The sequence below is a fragment of the Suillus bovinus genome (genome assembly GCF_016758785.1).
Source record: "Suillus bovinus strain UH-Sbo-P2 chromosome Unknown EDB93scaffold_5, whole genome shotgun sequence".
Classification (NCBI taxonomy): domain Eukaryota; kingdom Fungi; phylum Basidiomycota; class Agaricomycetes; order Boletales; family Suillaceae; genus Suillus; species Suillus bovinus.
The window spans coordinates 367,772-387,035 of NW_024542061.1; the positions used below are offsets into that span (position 1 = coordinate 367,772).

The 19,264-nt window shown below is 48.3% G+C and overlaps 8 protein-coding genes across 8 annotated transcripts; 4 read left to right on the plus strand and 4 right to left on the minus strand.

The window, feature by feature from the left end:
- Positions 1–510: 510 nt before the first annotated feature.
- EDB93DRAFT_1100525 (uncharacterized protein) lies at positions 511–1,657 on the plus strand (the record flags this gene model as incomplete). Its single annotated transcript, XM_041447018.1, has 5 exons — positions 511–558; positions 718–1,046; positions 1,125–1,147; positions 1,286–1,338; positions 1,412–1,657. The coding sequence occupies 5 exons, from the start codon at positions 511–513 to the stop codon at positions 1,655–1,657; spliced, it is 699 nt and encodes a 232-aa protein (XP_041312056.1).
- Positions 1,658–2,417: 760 nt separating this feature from the next.
- On the minus strand, positions 2,418–2,848 carry EDB93DRAFT_1238081 (ribosomal protein S21e; the record flags this gene model as incomplete). The annotated part of the gene is made up of 4 exons (XM_041451509.1): positions 2,418–2,449; positions 2,512–2,679; positions 2,732–2,777; positions 2,834–2,848. The coding sequence occupies 4 exons, from the start codon at positions 2,846–2,848 to the stop codon at positions 2,418–2,420; spliced, it is 261 nt and encodes an 86-aa protein (XP_041312057.1).
- A 705-nt stretch (positions 2,849–3,553) lies between these two features.
- On the minus strand, positions 3,554–4,179 carry EDB93DRAFT_1077385 (uncharacterized protein; the record flags this gene model as incomplete). The annotated part of the gene is made up of 2 exons (XM_041445310.1): positions 3,554–4,042; positions 4,108–4,179. Coding segments are annotated over 2 exons (561 nt in total), but the record flags the coding sequence as incomplete, so codon positions are not given.
- A 2,064-nt stretch (positions 4,180–6,243) lies between these two features.
- Positions 6,244–8,658, minus strand: EDB93DRAFT_1246174 (heat-shock protein 90; the record flags this gene model as incomplete). Its single annotated transcript, XM_041452415.1, has 7 exons — positions 6,244–6,603; positions 6,657–7,051; positions 7,104–7,501; positions 7,552–7,853; positions 7,904–8,242; positions 8,297–8,541; positions 8,598–8,658. 7 exons carry the CDS (start codon positions 8,656–8,658, stop codon positions 6,244–6,246), a joined length of 2,100 nt encoding a protein of 699 aa, XP_041312059.1.
- A 225-nt stretch (positions 8,659–8,883) lies between these two features.
- Positions 8,884–11,083, plus strand: EDB93DRAFT_1120858 (tryptophan synthase beta subunit-like PLP-dependent enzyme). The gene is made up of 4 exons (XM_041448512.1): positions 8,884–9,125; positions 9,174–9,752; positions 9,815–10,402; positions 10,455–11,083. The coding sequence occupies exons 1-4, from the start codon at positions 9,075–9,077 to the stop codon at positions 10,770–10,772; spliced, it is 1,536 nt and encodes a 511-aa protein (XP_041312060.1). The 5' UTR covers positions 8,884–9,074; the 3' UTR covers positions 10,773–11,083.
- Positions 11,084–13,376: 2,293 nt separating this feature from the next.
- On the minus strand, positions 13,377–15,795 carry EDB93DRAFT_1246176 (uncharacterized protein; the record flags this gene model as incomplete). Its single annotated transcript, XM_041452416.1, has 2 exons — positions 13,377–14,662; positions 14,718–15,795. 2 exons carry the CDS (start codon positions 15,793–15,795, stop codon positions 13,377–13,379), a joined length of 2,364 nt encoding a protein of 787 aa, XP_041312061.1.
- A 407-nt stretch (positions 15,796–16,202) lies between these two features.
- Positions 16,203–17,337, plus strand: EDB93DRAFT_1120881 (uncharacterized protein). Its single transcript, XM_041448513.1, has one exon. It carries the CDS (start codon positions 16,254–16,256, stop codon positions 17,328–17,330), a length of 1,077 nt encoding a protein of 358 aa, XP_041312062.1. The 5' UTR covers positions 16,203–16,253; the 3' UTR covers positions 17,331–17,337.
- A 231-nt stretch (positions 17,338–17,568) lies between these two features.
- EDB93DRAFT_1120883 (uncharacterized protein) lies at positions 17,569–18,200 on the plus strand (the record flags this gene model as incomplete). Its single annotated transcript, XM_041448514.1, has 4 exons — positions 17,569–17,703; positions 17,770–17,861; positions 17,948–17,980; positions 18,072–18,200. 4 exons carry the CDS (start codon positions 17,569–17,571, stop codon positions 18,148–18,150), a joined length of 339 nt encoding a protein of 112 aa, XP_041312063.1. The 3' UTR covers positions 18,151–18,200.
- Positions 18,201–19,264: the final 1,064 nt, after the last annotated feature.

Here is a 19,264-nt window from a genome sequence, read left to right on the forward strand (position 1 = left end):
AGCAAGTCATAAGGCCAACCAGTGGCGACTCACTGAAATTATGGATAAGGAACCGTCAGAGTAACAAGCACGATGATTCTCGCCCACAAGCATCAGTACTTAGGCCACGAACTTCAATTCAGTGTTTGTTCGCTGCGGCTGCGTGATGCGGAAATATACCGAGTGTGAATACTCCAAATCTCAATTTGTAGTCCTCCGGAGCGCAGTTTGCCACAATTCTACAACTCAATTTCAAAAAAACACGTTCCGTGTCTGGGCAATGTCGACTACGCTTTTCCAAGTACACGTACACCGACGTTCTTCCTGAGCAGGTCCTATCAGAAAAAGATTCCTCGCGGGAAGGATATCTCCCTTCAAACACCGACAACAGTCGACTGTGACAGTCGTGCGTGTGTATATACGGAGCACGCGGTAAGCAGCGTCGCAGGTTAGTTCAACATGAAACAGTGCTAATACAACTAATACTTAGACGATCCAATGTTATGTAATGAACTCAAGATCATCTTGAACATGTCTCATCAATTACAAAGCCTTGATGAAGCAATGTCTAACATGCAGGTATGCCCACGTGTTGTTGGTTGGTTGATATCCCTCTCAATTGCTCTTGTGCAGCTTGGTGAAGCCAAGCAAGACAAACAGCGCGATTCTGGACATACCAAACAGTCCAAGTCAAACCGTATCAATATAACCCTTCCACCTCCGTAACATAATGCTCAGATGTACGGTTACTACGTATCTGAGAAGTGGCTTCATGAGATTGCTCTTTCCTTCCTCGCCAAGCTACATCCCGACATTTCCGAAACCAAGGCCGTGACCAATGCCAGGGGAAACCCTAGTTACAGCTTCAGAAAGACCTTCCACATTCACTCACTGTCAACTGCATATGCAATCCTGCCTCCTGGACAGATAGTTCCAGCAGAATGCATGTTTAAAGGTGCCGTTCACGTGCTGTACATCTTCAACGACCAGCCTTACAGTTATCGTTACCGCCCTACTCAGAAACAAGTTGATGAACTCACTAGGTTCATGGGCAGAGAGCCACAGTGGTGGGTCGACACTTTGCCAGCAACTTTCTTCATGTGAATTACTGGATTCACGGCGGAACTATGGCGAAGCTGGAATAGGGGTCAAGTTCGGTATCGTCTAGGTATGCAATATACATGTCAGTACTGGTGTTATCGCATGAACAACTGCTGTTCCCCATGAAATAGCCCATCGAGGGAAACATACACACTAAGCATAATATTGAATCTGTACATCTTGACATATGCTTCCGCATATATAGGGTCCAAAAAACCTAGACTAGGCACGCAGCTCCTGAGCGACGAGCATCTCGGAGTATGCAGCTTTCGTGTCCTTCAAGAAGCGGACGATGTTCTTTTCCTGGAGTTCACTTAAAATTTGTATGCAGTTAAGAATGCGCTCGTTGAAATCCTCGTCGATCGATACTGTGACAAACTTCGATTGGCCAACGCGGATGATAGACGTCATGATCAACATGGATTTGGTGAATGTTATAGAAACATTAACAATAGTACATACCTCAGCACGGAGTGTTGGCGTTTGGCCGGTTGTTTGTAAGGTCATCGAACCGCAACACAAGCTTCATCAGCGCCGAGGCGAGTACCAAACCCATGAAAAAGTCGATGAGGGCTGACATCACATCAAAGTTCTGAACGAAATAAATGGGTACACCACGCACCTCTCAACGGCGGCTTGACGCAGCCTTGACAGCCTCTAATCTCGTTGAGTTGGTGCTGGTGTGCGCCATCTCCATCGCATATGTTCCGTCAGCTAGTACCTTTGACCGCCTGCCTGCCTCGACCTTCTTGTCCTCTCTCTTGTCCTCCTCCCCGTCAGGATTTGCGCTTTACTTCAGCGATCAAAGTCGTCTTATTCATACGGGTCATGATTGCCAGCTATATGTCAGTTGGGAATTTGTGAGAATATGCTGAACATTTTGCAACAGCGCAGCACATGTTTATCAAGCTGTCAAAGGCCCATCAGCCACATGGAATTTAATCAAAATGTACACACATACTGAACTTGCGGATTGGTATGGCTGCGATGTGCGTAATTGACAGGTTTGCGAAACGCGGTGAAAATTGATCCACTAGGCTGTAAGTCAGGCGCTTGCTTATTAATACATGCGGCTTTGACAGCCTCATCACTGAAACAGCCAATGGCGTGGTTCAGTTGAAGCCTTATCGATTGAACTGGCTGTCTGGAAGACCCTTCTTAGGTTAAAATACAAGGTTCTTGCGATTTCACTCGCTAAACACCGACTGTTTTTCATCCACGCGTATGCGTAGTGCGCTTGCGCTCAACATAGGCGCGTAAAGGTGTTCACCCCATATGTTACAGCATCAAGAGAGCAAGCAAAATGATGATACGACGAACGCTCTAATACACAACGTTTATTTTTGGTACGACCACACATTCCGGAGCACTAAAAGAACAAAGCATCAGTAGTCCAGTCCAGACCAATGACTCGTGAAGAAAATGACTTACAACCCGCCTTCGTTGCTAGCCGGTTGATAGAGTCATCGCTCTCCCCTTGTGACCGCACTTGTCCGCAAAGCGCAAACGAGGTGTAAGTGTTCAGGGCACGGCCATTAGCATCAACATCTGCGACGTTGATCTGGACCGAGGCGTGGTCCTTGGAGGTGATCAGGCGGTCTGAGCCATGAATGGGTTAACGCTCTAAGACACTGTCTGGCTCAAAACATACTGGTGGCCGCACACTTGCGGGGGACGTAGAGGTCAACAAGAATACCCTAATACCAAGGTAAGCGCTAAAACTAGGATGTAGCATGACGACGTCAATACAGACCTGGTCGTTTTCCATTGCGAGATCGAGATTTTGGCTATGGTGTGCGATGTGCAATCTACAGGGATGATGCGTGGGATAGTTCGTGAAGCAACTGTACAGTTAGTACACGTGACCATACATTACATATACTTCCTCCTTTGGCATTTGGCGAACGGACCATCTCTTAGATTTTCTCACAAAGTAAGGTCAAAAGAAGATACACATACATATATTGTTTATCTATTGTATCGTATCGTAACATGCAGTTTGAAAACGAAGCAAGAGCATCAGGAGGATTCGAGGTACGAGAACACTGGAAAGAAATTCGAAAAATGGAGATGCAGATATAATGATAGCAGAAATCAGGCACAACTGTCGAAGTAGGGATTTGTAAAGCAGGAACAACGAGCAGCGGTGGTCCATAAGCGCAGCGAGCAGGTACAAATAAATACTATTTCAGATACAAAGGGGGCCTGAAAAGAACAGCTATTGCTGATCCAAGGCGGAGCGTGGTCCATGGCGAAAGCGAAAATAAAGATCGTGCAATGAATGGCTGAGCAGATTCTTCGTGGCAGGATACATGGTGTTCGTTGAGATGGTGCAATGAATGCTGAAGATGGGCGCGAGTAATTCTCGCTATTATAGGAAGATGCAGGTAAGATGGCGGTACAAGTGCTTTGCAGATGGTAGAGTATCAGACGAAGGAGTCAGGAACGTGTGACCACGTATGAGTCGACGCAACTATGAGGGGTTGTTGACAGCTCCATCCGGAAAGACTGGCATGAGGTTGTAGAAAGTGACTTGTGTGGGGTCAAAAGGTGCCCTAGGGGGCGGGGTCTTGAGACGCTCCCGATCACAGTTGGGGGACTGGAAAGGAAAAATCTGTCTTGATGGCGATTCCGGCTCTGGATTATTTCCAAGAGGGTTTGAACGGAGTGATGACTTGCGACGGCGCACGGGTCCAGACGCAGGGATCGCGTCTGAGAAGGCGGGTTCTTCAGCGCCAAGTGCAGGCAGGAGAGACAGATCTGCAGTATCGCAGAGATCGAGCCGCGGAGGGTACTCCATGGCAGAGATCCATGGGAGACGGTCAAACATGGGAACGCGGCCATATACATCGAGAGGCGACTCGATGCGAGGGGGAAAGCGACGGCGTTTATTCACGGTGCGAGCAATACGGGTAGACCCTCGCCTTACTGCAGCACCACAAGGCATTGGTGACTTTGATTTCTAGGATACACGCATCAGTACTGCTGTAATAAAATAAAATAAAATAAAAATACGGAGAAACTGACCCGAGACAAAACACGAGACTCATTGAGTGTTATTGGCGACAGCAGTCGCGGGGGACTTACAAGCATCCGTGAGGGTAAAATTTCCTTGACGTACAAGTCAGCTCGACTTCGGACCTAGAAGATTGCTGGGAGACCTACAGAAATTACTGTTGGTGGTACGTGGGGCTGACGCGTACCTGGGGAAGGAGACTGTAGCGCGTCTTGAAATAGAGCATGGGTAACGCGTCGTGGTGATGGGGAAATTATTGATGGCATTCTTGAAGATTGCGGACAGTGTCGTTGGTGTCGTTGGAGGGCAAATAAAGATACAGAGTGACGAAAGAACGTGGCAAAGCTTTATGTTTGGCCAGCGCAAGGCAAACGAACCATTATTGTGGTGCTAAAATGAATGGGAACAATGGAAAAGCTGTAAACAGGCGATTAGGGTGTGTTTCGAAGCCTCGAGGTAACCTTCCCTAAAAGGCAACCTGACTCGCCCTTGTCCACACGCTTTGCCACTTTTCATCACACACCAAGGGTGCTGCTGAGTTTTTGAGTGACTCGCGTGAGTCTCAACATCTTATTCTGATCTTTTTTATTTTTATTTTAGGATCGTGTGCGTCAGACCAGCCAGCCGTGGAAAGAAGGCCAACTCACGAACCCGACGACAATATTCCTGCGCGGCACAAATTTCAGTCCCAAGGCGATGCCTGTAAGTTTGTGTTCATACCTTCTAAGCTGATAAGACAATGTTAGATCTGCGCTCAGCGCTCAGCCCCCATAGAGGGAGCTTGGAAAAGAAATTAGTACCTTTTCCTTATCGAACGGAACATGATCTACGCATTCATCATCGCAGATTCACGAACACAGCAACTCGTGTCCCGTCGGACATCCCTGCATCAATCACGGTAGCTCTGCGCCCACCATGGGTATCAATTACGATACTCGACGTAGACCTCCGCGTTTCTCCAGTTCCGCGGATATTTTAGGTTACGGTGATACAGCTTCAGGTTCTTCTCCGCTTTCATTTTTTTCGAATGAATCCCGAACCTAGAATAATCCAAGTTTCCATTTACTCTTTGACGCAGAGCCAAGCTTTCCTCTATTACGCACGTTAAGCCCGTTCTACAGGCAGTCATTATTGACGTTGACACCCGCCGATGCTTATTCCACCTTTCCCCCACTTCCAATGGCGTGGTACACGTTTTTCGTTTTGCTTATCATAATTTCATCTCGATGACCAACGCTCCATCAACATCATGATCCCCGTCATTCCTCGCTAATCCATACTCGAACATATAACTTTTGCGCCATCCCCACCATATATTCCTATTGACGATCCCCCAGCTCAGCGTAAGTCCGCTCGTGCACTTCCATGTATATTCGGAGTGCATTCTCTGTCTTGTCCCCGAGGGAGACTATCTCCGCAAGCCGTCATCTGCATTGTCACCGCACGGTACCCTGTGTCGACACTGAGGCCTTTCTCAAGCTTGAACAACGAGCTAGGGCAGGTACTAACTCATCACATACACCACAGACAGGTGCACTTCTCACGACCGGAACTCAGTACTCAGATCCAGCCGGGCCTTGCCTTGGGCTCTAAGTATCAGCTTCCGCTAATTATGGCGGGTGAGATAACTAATTAAATTTCTCACGCTTGCTGCTTGCCCATTCTCATTCACTGTCACATTCAAACTTGCTACAGTACATTTGAGCCAGTGAATTTTCTTGGCCGTCTCAAGTCAACGTTCAACGTTGCAACACTCGTACATTAATCGAAATTCTGATGCGACAGTTATGTGATGACCTAACACTGAAAGAGAGCGTGTTTCTGATCTGTAGCGAATACTTCGATTAGATCTATACTATCCGATCGGTCAATAAACTAATATTGAGTGTGCTTAGCTCAAATGTAGGTGTTGGCTCAAGTGCTGGTCCTATACTTGTATGCGTTCCATGACGAGGACGATGTGTAGCATGTAAATAACCTTTCGAGTGAAATGCTTTTATTCGTGAACATACTACAGAACTTTTAGCTATTGTCTCGTAAATGCGATCAAAAAAGACAGAAAAAAAATGCAGCGACGACCATGACCATGATATGATGCAAGCTAATTAGAGTACAGAATCAGAATTATATGGAGAAACATTAAACATCTAGTCGATCTCTTCCATTGCCGATGTCGACACGGTTTCTAACGGAGGAGGTGCGCTAGAGTCTTCAGTCTGTACCGTTTCTTCCTCTTCTTCGTCGACATCGAGACCCAAGCTGATCATACGGTTGATGCGCTTGGCGAATGACGTGGGGTCGTCAAGTGAGAAACCGGAGGTGAGAAGCGCGGTTTCGAACAGCAGGAAGGTGAGGTCGCGGACAGACTTATCAGCCTTGTCCTCGGCGACTTTGCGCTTGAGTTCTTTAATGATAGCGTTGGAGGGGTTAAGCTCAAGGGTCTTCTTCGACGCCATGTATGATGACATCGAAGAGTCACGAAGAGCTTGTGCTTTCATGATACGTTCCTGTAGAGATGTGAATGAGAATTGCCCTCGGGGTATCATAAGACGGCACATACCATGTTAGACGACCAACCGAATTGTCCGGTGACGAGGACGCAAGGAGAGTCGGTGATGCGGTTAGAGACGACAACCTTCTCAACCTTGTCACCAAGGGCCTCCTTGATGGTCTGGCAGAGGTCGTTGAACTGAGCAGCCTCTTCTTCGCGCAATTTCTTCTCCTCGTCAGTCTCCTCGAGCTCGAGACCCTCTTTCGAGACGCAGATAAGCTTCTTGCCCTCGAACTCTTTCAGCTGCGTGACAGCGTACTCATCGATGGGGTCAACAAGAAGGAGGACCTCGAAGCCCTTCTTCTTGAGCACTTCAAGGAAGGGTGAGTCGCGGACAGCGGCAAGGGATTCACCGGTAAGGTAGTAGATCGACTTCTGGACCTCAGGCATACGGGTAATGTAGTCTGAAAACCTTGTAAGGGAACCGTCATGACAGAACACGCAAGATACACTTACCCTTGAGCGAAGTCTGTTCCTCGAGGGACTTGGTGGAGAAGAAGCGGAGGAACTCAGCGAGCTTGCTACGGTTCTGAGCATCCTCGTGGATACCAAGCTTCAAGTTCTTGCCGAAAGCCTCGTAGAACTTGTTGAAGTTGTCTTTGTCCTCCGAGATCTCAGTGAACAAGTCCATGCACTTCTTGACGATGTTCTTGCGAATGACTTTGAGGATCTTGTTTTGTTGGAGGGTCTCACGTGAGATGTTAAGAGGCAAGTCCTCAGAGTCAACGATACCCTTGACGAAGTTGAGGTACTCGGGGATAAGGTCCTCACAGTCGTCCATGATGAAAACGCGGCGAACGTAGAGTTTGATGTTGTTGCGCTTCTTCTTGGTCTCGAAGAGATCAAAGGGTGCACTATAAAGTCAAGTCAGTCAAGGTAATCGAGATAGACAGACAATACTGACCGCTTTGGAATGTACAAGATTGCTTTGAACTCAAGCTGACCCTCGACAGAGAAGTGCTTGACGGCGAGGTGCTCCTCCCAATCGTTTGTTAGCGATTTGTAGAAGGCACCGTACTCCTCGGCATTTATGTCCTGAGGATTACGCGTCCAGATGGGCTTCGTCTTGTTGAGCTCCTCGTTGGTGGTCTCGGTCTCCTTGACCTTCTTGGTCTTCTTCTCTTTGGGCTTGTCATCGTCATCGACCTCTTCGATCTTAGACTCCTCCTTCTCATCCTTGAGTTCCTCCTCGTCATCTTCAACCTCCTATACGTACATAAGCCGCAATCCGAGGGAGGAACCTGAAATCGGCTTACCTTCTCGACCTCCTTGGTAACAGCGAGTTGAATGGGGTATGAGATGAACTCGGAGTGCTTCTTGACGATTTCCTTGATCTTTTTCTCCTCGAGGTACTCGGTCTGGTCCTCCTTGAGATAAAGGCGGATCTGAGTACCACGACCGAGAGGTTCGCCGTTCGTATCAGGAGTGATTGTGAAGGTGCCACCTGCAGCCGACTCCCAGATGTACTGCTCGTCATCGTTGTGTTTTGAGATGACCTGAACACGCTCGGCGACAAGGTAAGCGGAGTAGAAACCGACACCGAATTGACCAATCATAGAGATATCGGCACCGGAGCTGAGAGCCTCCATGAAACCCTAAGTGGCGTGGGTCAGAAATCAGTCGAAGACGAATGATTAAAGGACGATTACTTTTGTGCCAGACTTGGCGATGGTACCAAGGTTGTTGACCAAGTCAGCTTTGGTCATGCCGATACCGGTATCACGGATGGTGAGGACCTTGTTCTCCTTGTCCGGTGTGATGCGGATGTAGAGCTCCCTCTCGGTTTCAAGAACCGAGGGGTCGGTCAAGGAAGCGTAGCGGATTTTGTCGATTGCATCTGAGCAATTCGAGATCAATTCACGAAGGAAGATTTCCTTGTTCGAGTAGAAGGTGTCTGAGTGGCACAGATATTGAGAATAGGATAAAGCATAAAAGACTTAGAATACTGACTGATAATCAAGTCAAGGAGTTGACTGATTTCAGCTTGGAATCCAAAGCTCTCGGTCGCCATTTAGGTCTGAGGGGTATGATTAGTTTGAGAAGGCGCGTCACAATTGGATCGAGCTCACAGGATGAAAGAAGATCTAAGTAAGTGGAAAAGATGGGAATAACTTCAGTGAAGAACGCGTTGATCTAGAGGGTCCTTAAGTATCTGATTTTTTTGATATTCGAGAACCTTCGATACACAAAACCGTACATATTCCAGAACATTCGAATACTTACCTTTTATAGTGGAACTTGGCCCTACACTCCCAATTCCTGTTCACCGTTGATGACCTTCAGAATAAGCACTACATAGGTAGCTTTCAGTGTTGTCGTCCAGACTGAGGAGATAAATGCAGATGAATGTGATGATCGATGAAATCGAGTCACCGTTTTTTCGGTTAGATCAAATGCTGGCATAAAGCTTTCTTCCTACTAGCCATCATGAAGTACTTTTCGACCCGTGGAGGCTCATCAGAGCTAACTTTCGAAGAGGTAAGTAAACCCAACAATGTCCGGTTCATTGATGTAGATTTTTAACAGACAGTGCTCGCCGGTCTCGCCCCAGACGGTGGATTGTACATCCCTGCATCAATACCACAACTCCCATCTGACTGGCAGAAAGCCTGGGCCAACAAGAGTTTTCCTGAGCTCAGCATCGAGATACTCTCCCTCTTCATCTCTGCAGATGAGATCTCTCAAACAGACCTCGCCGCCCTCGTACATGCCACGTACAACGATTCTGCATGGCGCCATCCCAATATCACCCCCCTCCAGCCACTCAGCACCAACAAGTACATCCTTGAGCTTTTCCATGGTCCTACGTATGCCTTCAAGGATGTTGCACTTCAGCTCCTGGGCAACCTTTTCTCCTACTTTCTCCAGCGCCGCAACAAGGCAAAATCTCATGGAGAGGAGAGGGAGACACTGACCGTAGTGGGAGCAACGAGTGGTGATACAGGGAGCGCAGCTATTTACGGGCTGCGGGGCAAGCCCGATGTCTCCATATTCATTCTCCACCCCAAAGGTCGTGTCAGCCCTGTCCAAGAAGCTCAAATGACCACCGTGATAGACGAAAATGTACACAACCTTGCTGTCAAGGGAACCTTTGACGATTGTCAAGTACGTTGATCCCTCGTATTCAATTCTTCCTCCAAATAGCTTACACACATACAAATTCGTAGGACATTGTCAAAGCCCTTTTCGCTGACACCGCCTTCAACGCAAAACACCACCTCGGCGCTGTCAACAGCATAAACTGGGCCCGCATACTCGCCCAAACAGTCTACTACTTCCTTTCCTACTTTGCTATCCGCCGTACCCTCTCTACCGACGCCGAGCTCCAATTCATCGTCCCAACCGGTAACTTCGGCGACATCTTAGCAGGCTATTATGCTAAGCGCATGGGCCTGCCAATGGCTAAACTCGTTATCGCTACAAACGCCAATGACATACTCACCCGCTTCTGGAAGACAGGGCGATATGAAAAAGTGGACTCGAATTCGTCGTCACCTGTGGTCGGGGGTGTGGTAGAGACTCTCTCGCCTGCCATGGATATCCTCGTATCGAGTAACTTCGAGCGCTTGTTATGGTATCTCGCCTTCGAGAACATACATAACACTAATCCCGGAGGGGCCTTGCGTGAGAAGGCCTGCCAGACGGTAAAAGACTGGATGGACAACGTAAAATCCATCGGGCGCATTGTCGTCCCAGATTCAGTGCTCGAGCTGGCGAGGAGAGATTTTACAGCTGAGAGAGTCGATGATGAACAGGTACGTTCATACATTTCAATTTGAAGCTAAGCCAACGTTGTCAAATACATAGATCCGCCAAACGATCCGGGAGTACTACACCTCCACACAATCCTATACCACAGACCCACACACCGCAGTAGGGCTGCATGTCGCAGGCGTCCTTCCGCCTCCACCCAACACTATTCAAATCATCCTCTCCACTGCACACCCAGCAAAATTCTCTGAGGCGGTCACGAGCGCGCTTGATGGCGTGCCAGGATTTGACTTTGACTCAGTGCTTCCCGAAGCGTTCAAGACGCTTCTAACGATGGAGCGCCGCGTGATAGAGGTTGAAAGGCCTGACGTGGAGCTCGTGAAGGGCGTTGTGGAACGGTTTGCGGTAAAGTGAATATTTGATGGTGTGGGGTACCCTGAGAATGGGGGATCAAAAACAACGTTTGTTGTGTAAAATAAAGGTCCATTTAAATGCGGGTCTTGTATACCAGTGATAGCAATGTGATACAGGAGGGTGGGCATCCTTCCCCCTTGCGATATTTGAAGCTCTTTATGCGGTTTCTTCAATGGTGACTCAGAAATGAAAGCACATACGCGACATTTATCAAACCATGTGGTAATGTTTGAGAGGTACTTTAAGCGGAAGGACAAACGTGCCTAGTCTCCCGTACTCTGCCTTTCTGTCGGTTCTGGGGTCGAAGCCGGTCACAGATAGACATCCGCGGTCATCCTGCAGATCGTCCGATCCCAAATTCGGGAAAGACAGTTTGCGGTATGTCAATTGGTAGTCACGACCCGGACAACTCACAACCTAAGCCTTAAGATGCATTCAAATTCTGAACGACGACTGCGGCGAGCTTGCGCACATGATTAATCACAGCGGCCCAGGGGGACGATAACACATGTTAATACAAAAGGTTTGGATCATCTAGTAAAGTTCGTGCAGTCACAAATGTCACAGAAAGTCACGGTATCGACGTGGTTGACTCCAAATCATCCGCCTTGAAGTTCTGCCATCCAGGCGCAACCAATGTGCCAAATCAATTTACAAGTTTTGCCCATAGAAGCCCAGAGAGCCCCTTCAACAAAGTTCGCATCAAATCGCATAAACCATGCATTTCTCATTTCTCGTCTTCGTTACCACTGCTTTGGCAGCATGTATGTCTGTCACTGCATGCTCTCCTTAATTCGGGACCTGCGCTAGAGACAGTGATTGCTGCGACAATCTTCGCTGTAATTTACGATCGGTGAGTACTGTAGTACTATGAGTGGTTTGCTTTGCATACAGGATTTTACCCCATGCACTTTGCAATTACTAAGTAGACTGCTCACCGATGGGCTGGCAGCACATCTGGACAGCGAGTCGTGTTTCTGCTTTCGCAGTGCTATGGCTGATGGCACAACACGTAGTCACGGGTTTGTTGGTGACTTGGTCAATGCGGTTATTGTTCCTGGAGTATGGTCAATTTTCCCTGCTTTGTGGGCAATGGAGGCGTTTTTGAATTATTTTGAAGACTGAATATCGATCGATGTGAGGAGTCCAGATCTGTGCCGTGGCATTCGATATTGCCAAAGTCTGCATTATCTGCATAACGGCTGTAAGCAGTCGAGACGGGACCATTACTAACAGTGGGCGCGTCCAAGGCCTCGGACTCACCACGACTGACATTATTATTGACCCAGTTGATGCGTGTGTTGTTCACCATTCAACTCAAGAGTCGAGACTAACTAAACGCTTCCTATATCATCTAGACCCTTGACGCGCAGAGATTTCGATATCTCGACACGAACGGATAGCTCCGCTATTTCAACGATGCAATTGCCGAATCGAGCTGCGCTGGTCCACAAATCGAAGAATTGTGGACTCTTATTAAGCATTCAGATCCACAATATGGCATTGGTCATTCGTCTGGTGACTTTAGAAAGCTAACCACCAACCACTACCATCCAATACGCTTTTGAGTCTCACAGACCACTTCAACTTCGTTCTTCGCTCTTCGTGAAATCCACTTACTGTCATTCATACTATGGACGCATTCGCATCCATCGCATCGCAGTTTTACCCATCGAATGATGGTTTCTCAGGAGATTCCGACGGACTCCCCGTTGACCATGAACATAAACCAGAGCTACCTGGTATATTTTGTGTCATTGCTTGATGTCGATCATCGACATGATGTTGCTCGTACAACAGTGTAAACCCTCTTTTCATTGCTCGCCGATCGATTCAGTACTGAAGTACACTTTGGCAGTCACCGAGCTTCCGACTACCGCATATTCATCTTCTCTCACCATCAATCTCGTGTACCGTCCACTCTTTTGTCGTTGTTTTCCAGTAGTGGGATGTGCTGAAGTGAATATTGAAGGTAAAGACAATAACTTAAGCTACGCGATACATCTCTCAACCTTTGCACAATACAGCAGCACCACAATCACCCTCGGTGACCAATTAGACAGGGAACAGCGCCCGCGAAAGCGGCCGAGCACGCGTTATATATTATGCAATCCGCTACATAGCACACATACATTGATCCTGTTTATGAAAGTCATCTCATCTTCGAAGGGCGGCGCGTCTAAAACGGCCGGCGGGAACGGCGGACTGATGGGGGTACGCCTCACATCAGGGCATTCGCGCGCCCAGAGATGCGTCGGGGACACTGGGGGTCCCCTAGAATAGACCATATTTTCCTCCTTATAGTACTACTCTCCCTATGACATAAAAATGGATATGCGTATGTATAAAAGACAGGGAACAGGCTGAGATTGGCACACCGGCACAAATAGGAATAGAACTTTACGCGTACCGAACGAGAATGAAGCAAAGTCTTCAACCAATATCAGATCATGGAAGTGTATAAGAGCGATTTCTGCACAGTACCGAGACGTATAGACGAAATTGAAAACATAGCAGACACATCTAGTGCGGCGGTCGAGCATACAAATTTGAAGTACATGAAGTATGGACTCGGATGTTCCTCACTCCTACAAGCTCGGGACATCAAGTTATACACCACATCTGATCGACCGCTGTGGCATGGACACGAACTCCCGTTCCTGGATCCCGATCTGAAGACCAGAGATACATGTAACCAACAATTCTGCACACAAACTCAGTCAATTGCATCCCACCGTCCACTTCGACAGTGTCCTCCACGACCACGATCGCGGCAGCGGGATGCATACCAGAATGGTCATCATGCCTGACTATCACTGCTAAATTCCGCTGCAGCGTAATTTCCCGACGTTCCAGTATTGGAAGATCAGAGAGTCGCCCTAATACACCGCCTGTCTCGGCAGATACCATGTCGATGACATGGGGAAGAATTGCCTTCGAATCATGTCGTTCTTCTTCGCTCTCCGCGAAGATAAAGCCGCCATACTTGACATGCAGGCCAGCAGAGTCGCAAACGCAATCCTCCCACCCCATGAAAGTGGTCGGCGGGCAGGCACTGATCGACAGGGGCGCCCAACGAAACGGCTTAATGCTTAGCCTCTCCGGTCCCTCGCACCACATCACACCAAGTGGGACTTCCCGCATGAGAACGTAGAAGTTGGCCATTCGTTGTTCTACGTCCGCACCGGAAATAATAGTAGATAGGTCTTTGCCCAATAAGGAGGCAATGCATATCGGTACGTCTTCGGCTTTGCTAGTTGACCGATGCTCTATGGCAGAGTATATGACACTGAATGGTGACCAACCTTGTCGCATATTGCGCATCATGCCCACAGACGGTAGTTGCGCCCCGAGCTCCAGCATCATGCCGTCATCAAGAAGAAGAGACCGCTCCTCTGCCTGGACCTCGGTTGTGCGTTCGTTGACACGTTGTAGCGCACGTCTGTTGCGATCATATTTCTGGTACAAGAAAGGTCCGTCGTGCATCTGAAAGTACAGGAGGGTTATGTTATGCGCCTCACTTGCCAGTGTTGCCTCCTGTAGCGTCCATAGGCGTTTCATCCAACCACTGCATAGGATGCGTAATCCCAGTTCCAAAAACGACGCCGCAGCAGATTCAACGATCTCGAGTTCCCGATCGAGAACTAAGACCGCATCTGCCTCGTTGAAAGTCTTCCCTAGGAGCTGGATGGCTTTCTTACGGTACGCTACTGCACTTCGCTCGACGGGTATGCAGAGCGTATCCAGCCAAAGTGCGACTGGCAAGTCAGCCGATTCGGAGGTTGGTGCAGGATTGTGTGTGCGGTATAGCTTGTTTGCATAATCCCGCAATCGACGAAGTTGGCATCTAGGAAGTGCATTTGTGAGCGGGTTTCCAAGCCCATCGGCCCCTTGATGGAAACAGAAGGTCAGCGGAGGAAGGGGTAGACAGCAATGGAGACGTACAAACATGGGAGAATGCAATATATGGGTAGTTGTCTTCCATAACCACTCGTAACTCCAACTGCCCAGTAATACACAGTTTGGGAACCTTGTTCTGGGACAATGCATTAACCAAAAGGCTCGCCGGTACACCCACGAATTTGCAGCTGCATCCGTCCTGCACATGCCTCGTAACGTAAGTCGCCTCATCCGTCTGATATGCATTGCAAATAACATCCCCACAGCTAGAATGGTCCCTGATTCTCGGACGAGTGAGGAGGGATGCGAAGGCCAGGTCATCAGATGCTAGCAGGTCAATCTCGCTCTGGCACCAGCCTTTTTCTGTGAGTTCTGTTTCCACTATATCGGACAACTGGTCCATTCCCTCACATTCCCGGTAGAGCCAATCCACGCTTTTCAAGATCCTTTGGCGGCCCCATCCATTCTCATCGGTCACTGTAAACCCGGGCATGTATACATGCAAAAGTAGGTGTAGAGCGACAATACGGGCAGTGATGTCGAGAGAGTGCAGGACACGACATTCGGCGTACGTATACTTGAATATCCGGGTATGATCCTCGGCTTTCTCTTCAGAAAGCATTAAAATTGCATGTCGCACAATTGATAGAATATGTTCCATGAACGCATGATCACCTGCTCGATTCTTCTTCATTGCAGCTGCGAACCATCTCCCCGGTAAGCCGTTGAGCTTCGCAGTGGAGACAGATCCATTGTCAACAATAAACTCTGCTTCAACATCAAGCTCGAGTCCACATAAAGCAGAGACTTCCGTGAGGACGCCAAAGAAGAGCCAAGCTTGCAGGAACTCAACTTTGTCACTGGCAGTGACCGGCATTCCGTTGATACGCGACAATATCGGTGATTGGACCCGCGTCCTAGAGTCTGCCAGGCTGCCGTCACGGCAGATGCCTGGTGGACAGAGGACATGACATTTCTTGTCCTTCGCGTGTATGATCCAACCGTGGCGCTCTGGATATGTCCAGAACCCTTTCCCATCATATGGCTTGGAAATGCAGAGGTATGGAATTGTGAATGGGGTAAATTCTGGACGGGGAGGCATGTCTGCGGAGACGTTAGGCATGGTCAGAGACCAACCAGTACTAGAAGTACTCCTTCAGAAACGATTAGTGCCATTATCATGTGCATTATATCTGACTCACGTATGGTTGTCATGTGAGGGAGTGCCTTTGGAGTGCCAAGCCCCAAGAAAGATGTTAAAAACCCCTGAGAATCGAGTTTCGTCGCATAAAGAATGGATCACTGCAAGAGAATGCTCACATAAGGTGGTTGTTACAATGCGCCTCCAGATAGAGGAAATAATTTGGAACGGCATGATATTGTTTTCAGTGACCTAGGACGTAGTTATAAGTAGTTACGCAGAAGAGAGAGCCACTTACCTGCACATCCAACACATGCCATGTTGAAGCGAGGATTGGCAACGAGGTATCCTCGTGCTATGATTACTTACATAAGCTTTATGGCTTAACCAATAGGTCCTAGGAATAGGGCTGTTGATCATCATCTCCTTGCGTGTTGACCATGTCTCAAGCTCGAGTCTCCACTAATTTTGCTCTAATCAAGGCTGAATGGAGCAATCCAACAGATGTTCTTACCATACTCTCGGTCATCGGTGGTGATATTGTGCAAAGCGCAATCGCTCAACTCTGTTCTTCACCCCCATACTTCTTTACTCCTGTTGCATTTTCATTTGGCTGGGTAGCCTACGCATTCTCTGCCATTCTTTGTGCCATTGGGTCTCGTCGCTTGGCACCGGACCCTGACTGTCCCTGCACCCTCATTGATGTTAGCACTGGGCACGCCCGCGATGTCAAATCCTGGCCTCTTTCACGCCTTGTCCGTGACTACGAATTCCCCGGAGAGACCCCTCGGGGCCTCACTGTCACCTTTTACGAGACCTCTCCAAACAAGCGCTGTGGGGTACCTGATTGTGATTGGGTATACTATAGTGGGTTTATTGTCATTATGCTGCAGCTTGCCGTAGCCATTATACCCGGAGCATTGTTCGGCAATTGGATGATTATTATCGTTACCGCTAACGGGCTACTCCTCGTCCAAGTCCAAGCTGCTTTGCCTCAATGGCAAAAGGAGCTCTGGAGTGCACGTCATATTCAGGAAACACAGACAGAGGTCGTGTGTCTCACAAAGGGGAATGGCGGTGCATATGTGATGGTTATCAAAAGTAAAGGGGTTAGGGACGCTGAGCTCAGACTGGCAGATCTTGCTTCAGGAAGAGAAGTGACTTCGAGGACAACAGTACCGCTGACGTTCTTGCTTGCCATTTTCTGGCTGATACATCTCTTTTGCATGACTGGTGTGGTCAATAACTCCTGGTACTCGCTTCTCATCGGTGCGCTGGGTATGCTGCAGAATGCCATCGCTTCTGGCGCACGTCGCAAGCCTGGAGCTTTGGGCTTTCATTTGAAACAAGTGCACGAAGTACACAACAATAAAGTCTTTGACGCACTGAAGGAGGCAGAGGAGGTCGAAAGGAAAGTAGGAGTGGTGTTGACAGATATTTTCTTCCCGGGTGGTCTACGGCATGACGAAGAAGTATGGAAGCGAGAAAGGATAGCCGAGAATGCAACGAAGAAGTAGGAGCAGGCAAGAGAGCGCTGGAGAGGTCATAAGCAGCTCGTCATAAACATGTTTGATGAGAATCTTTGTTGTATTATGGTAGCTACTTTGTGGTTTCGAGAGCTGTCACTTGCTGTCATCCATACAAGAGCGTGTCATATCTGGCGCTCCCTACTACTTGGTACTTCTGTATACCGTTTCATCAGCTGTGGACTGTGAAAAAGATATATATTACAATAGTAAGTTCGTGCAGTCACAAATGTCACAGAAAGTCACAGTATCGACGTGGTTGGTTCTGCCATCCCAGGCGCACGCCGCGCAACCAGTGTGCCAAATCAATTTACAAGTTTTGCCCATAGAAGCCCCGTCCACCTTAGAGAGCCCCTTCAACAAAGTTCGCATCAAATCGCATAAACCATGCATTTCTCATTTCTCGTCTTCGTTACCACTGCTTTGGCAGCATGTATGTCTGTCACTGCATGCTCTCCCTAATTCAGGACCTGCGCTAGAGACAGTGATTGCTGCGACGATCTTCGCTGTAATTTACGATCGGTGAGTACTGTAGTACTATGAGTGGTTTGCTTTGCATCCAGGATTCAACCCCATTGCTTACCCCATGCACTTTGCAATCTCAATAGTCTAAAGCTCATGAAAGATTCTGCAATCACTAAGTAGTCTGCTCACCGATGGGCTTGCTGCACATCTGGACAGCGAGTCGTGTTTTTGCTTTCGCAGTGCTATGGCTGATGGCACAACACGTAGTTTGTCGGTGACTTGTTCCTGGAGTATGGTCAATTTTCCCTGCTTTGTGAGCAATAAAGGCGTTTTTGAATTATTTTGAAGACTGAATATCGATCGATGTGAGGAGTCCAGATCTGTGCCGTGGCATTCGATATTGCCAAAGTCTGCAACGGTTGTAAGCAGTCGAGACGGGACCATTACTAACAGTGGGCGCGTCCAAGGCCTCGGACTCACCACGACTGACATTATTATTGACCCAGTTGATGCGTGTGTTGTTCACCATTCAACTCAAGAGTCGAGACTAACTAAACGCTTCCAATATCTAGACCCTTGACGCGCAGAGATTTCGATATCTCGACACGAACGGATAGCTCCGCTATTTCAACGATGCAATTGCCGAATCGAGCTGCGCTGGTCCACAAATCGAAGAATTGTGGACTCTTATTAAGCATTCAGATCCACAATATGGCATTGGTCATTCGTCTGGTGACTTTAGAAAGCTAACCACCAACCACTACCATCCAATACGCTTTTGAGTCTCACAGACCACTCCAACTTCGTTCTTCGCTCTTCGTGAAATCCACTTACTGTCATTCATACTATGGACGCATTCGCATCCATCGCATTGCAGTTTTACCCATCGAATGATGGTTTCTCAGGAGATTCCGACGGACTCCCCGTTGACCATGAACATAAACCAGAGCTACCTGGTATATTTTGTGTCATTGCTTGATGTCGATCATCGACATGATGTTGCTCGTACAACAGTGTAAACCCTCTTCTCATTGCTCGCCGATCAATTCAGTACTAAAGTACACTTTGGCAGTCACCGAGCTTCCGACTACCGCCTATTCATCTTCTCTCACCATCAATCTCGTGTACCGTCCACTCTTTTGTCGTCGTTTTCCGGTCGTGGTATATGCTGAAGTGACTACTGAAGGTAAAGACGATAACTTACGCTACGCGATACATTTCTCAACCTTTGCACAATACAGCAGCACCACAATCACCCTCGGTGACCAATTAGACAGGGAACAGCGCCCGCGAAAGCGGCCGAGTACGCGTTATATATTATGCAATCCGCTAGCACACTATGATACATTGATCCTGTTTATGAAAGTCATCTCATCTTCGAAGGGCGGCGCGTCTAAAACGGCCGGCGGGAACGGCGGACTGATGGGGGTACGCCTCACATCAGGGCATTCGCGCGCTCA

What these genes read in the sequence shown, in the direction of transcription:
- EDB93DRAFT_1120858 (XM_041448512.1), top strand. Translation starts at nt 9,075, where the DNA reads ATGAAGTACTTTTCGACCCGTGGAGGCTCATCAGAGCTAACTTTCGAA. An exon ending in CAGAGCTAACTTTCGAAGAG is followed by an intron (nt 9,126 to 9,173) that starts GTAAGTAAACCC and finishes GATTTTTAACAG; the next exon opens with ACAGTGCTCGCCGGTCTCGC. An exon ending in GAACCTTTGACGATTGTCAA is followed by an intron (nt 9,753 to 9,814) that starts GTACGTTGATCC and finishes ACAAATTCGTAG; the next exon opens with GACATTGTCAAAGCCCTTTT.
- EDB93DRAFT_1120881 (XM_041448513.1), top strand. Translation starts at nt 16,254, where the DNA reads ATGTCTCAAGCTCGAGTCTCCACTAATTTTGCTCTAATCAAGGCTGAA.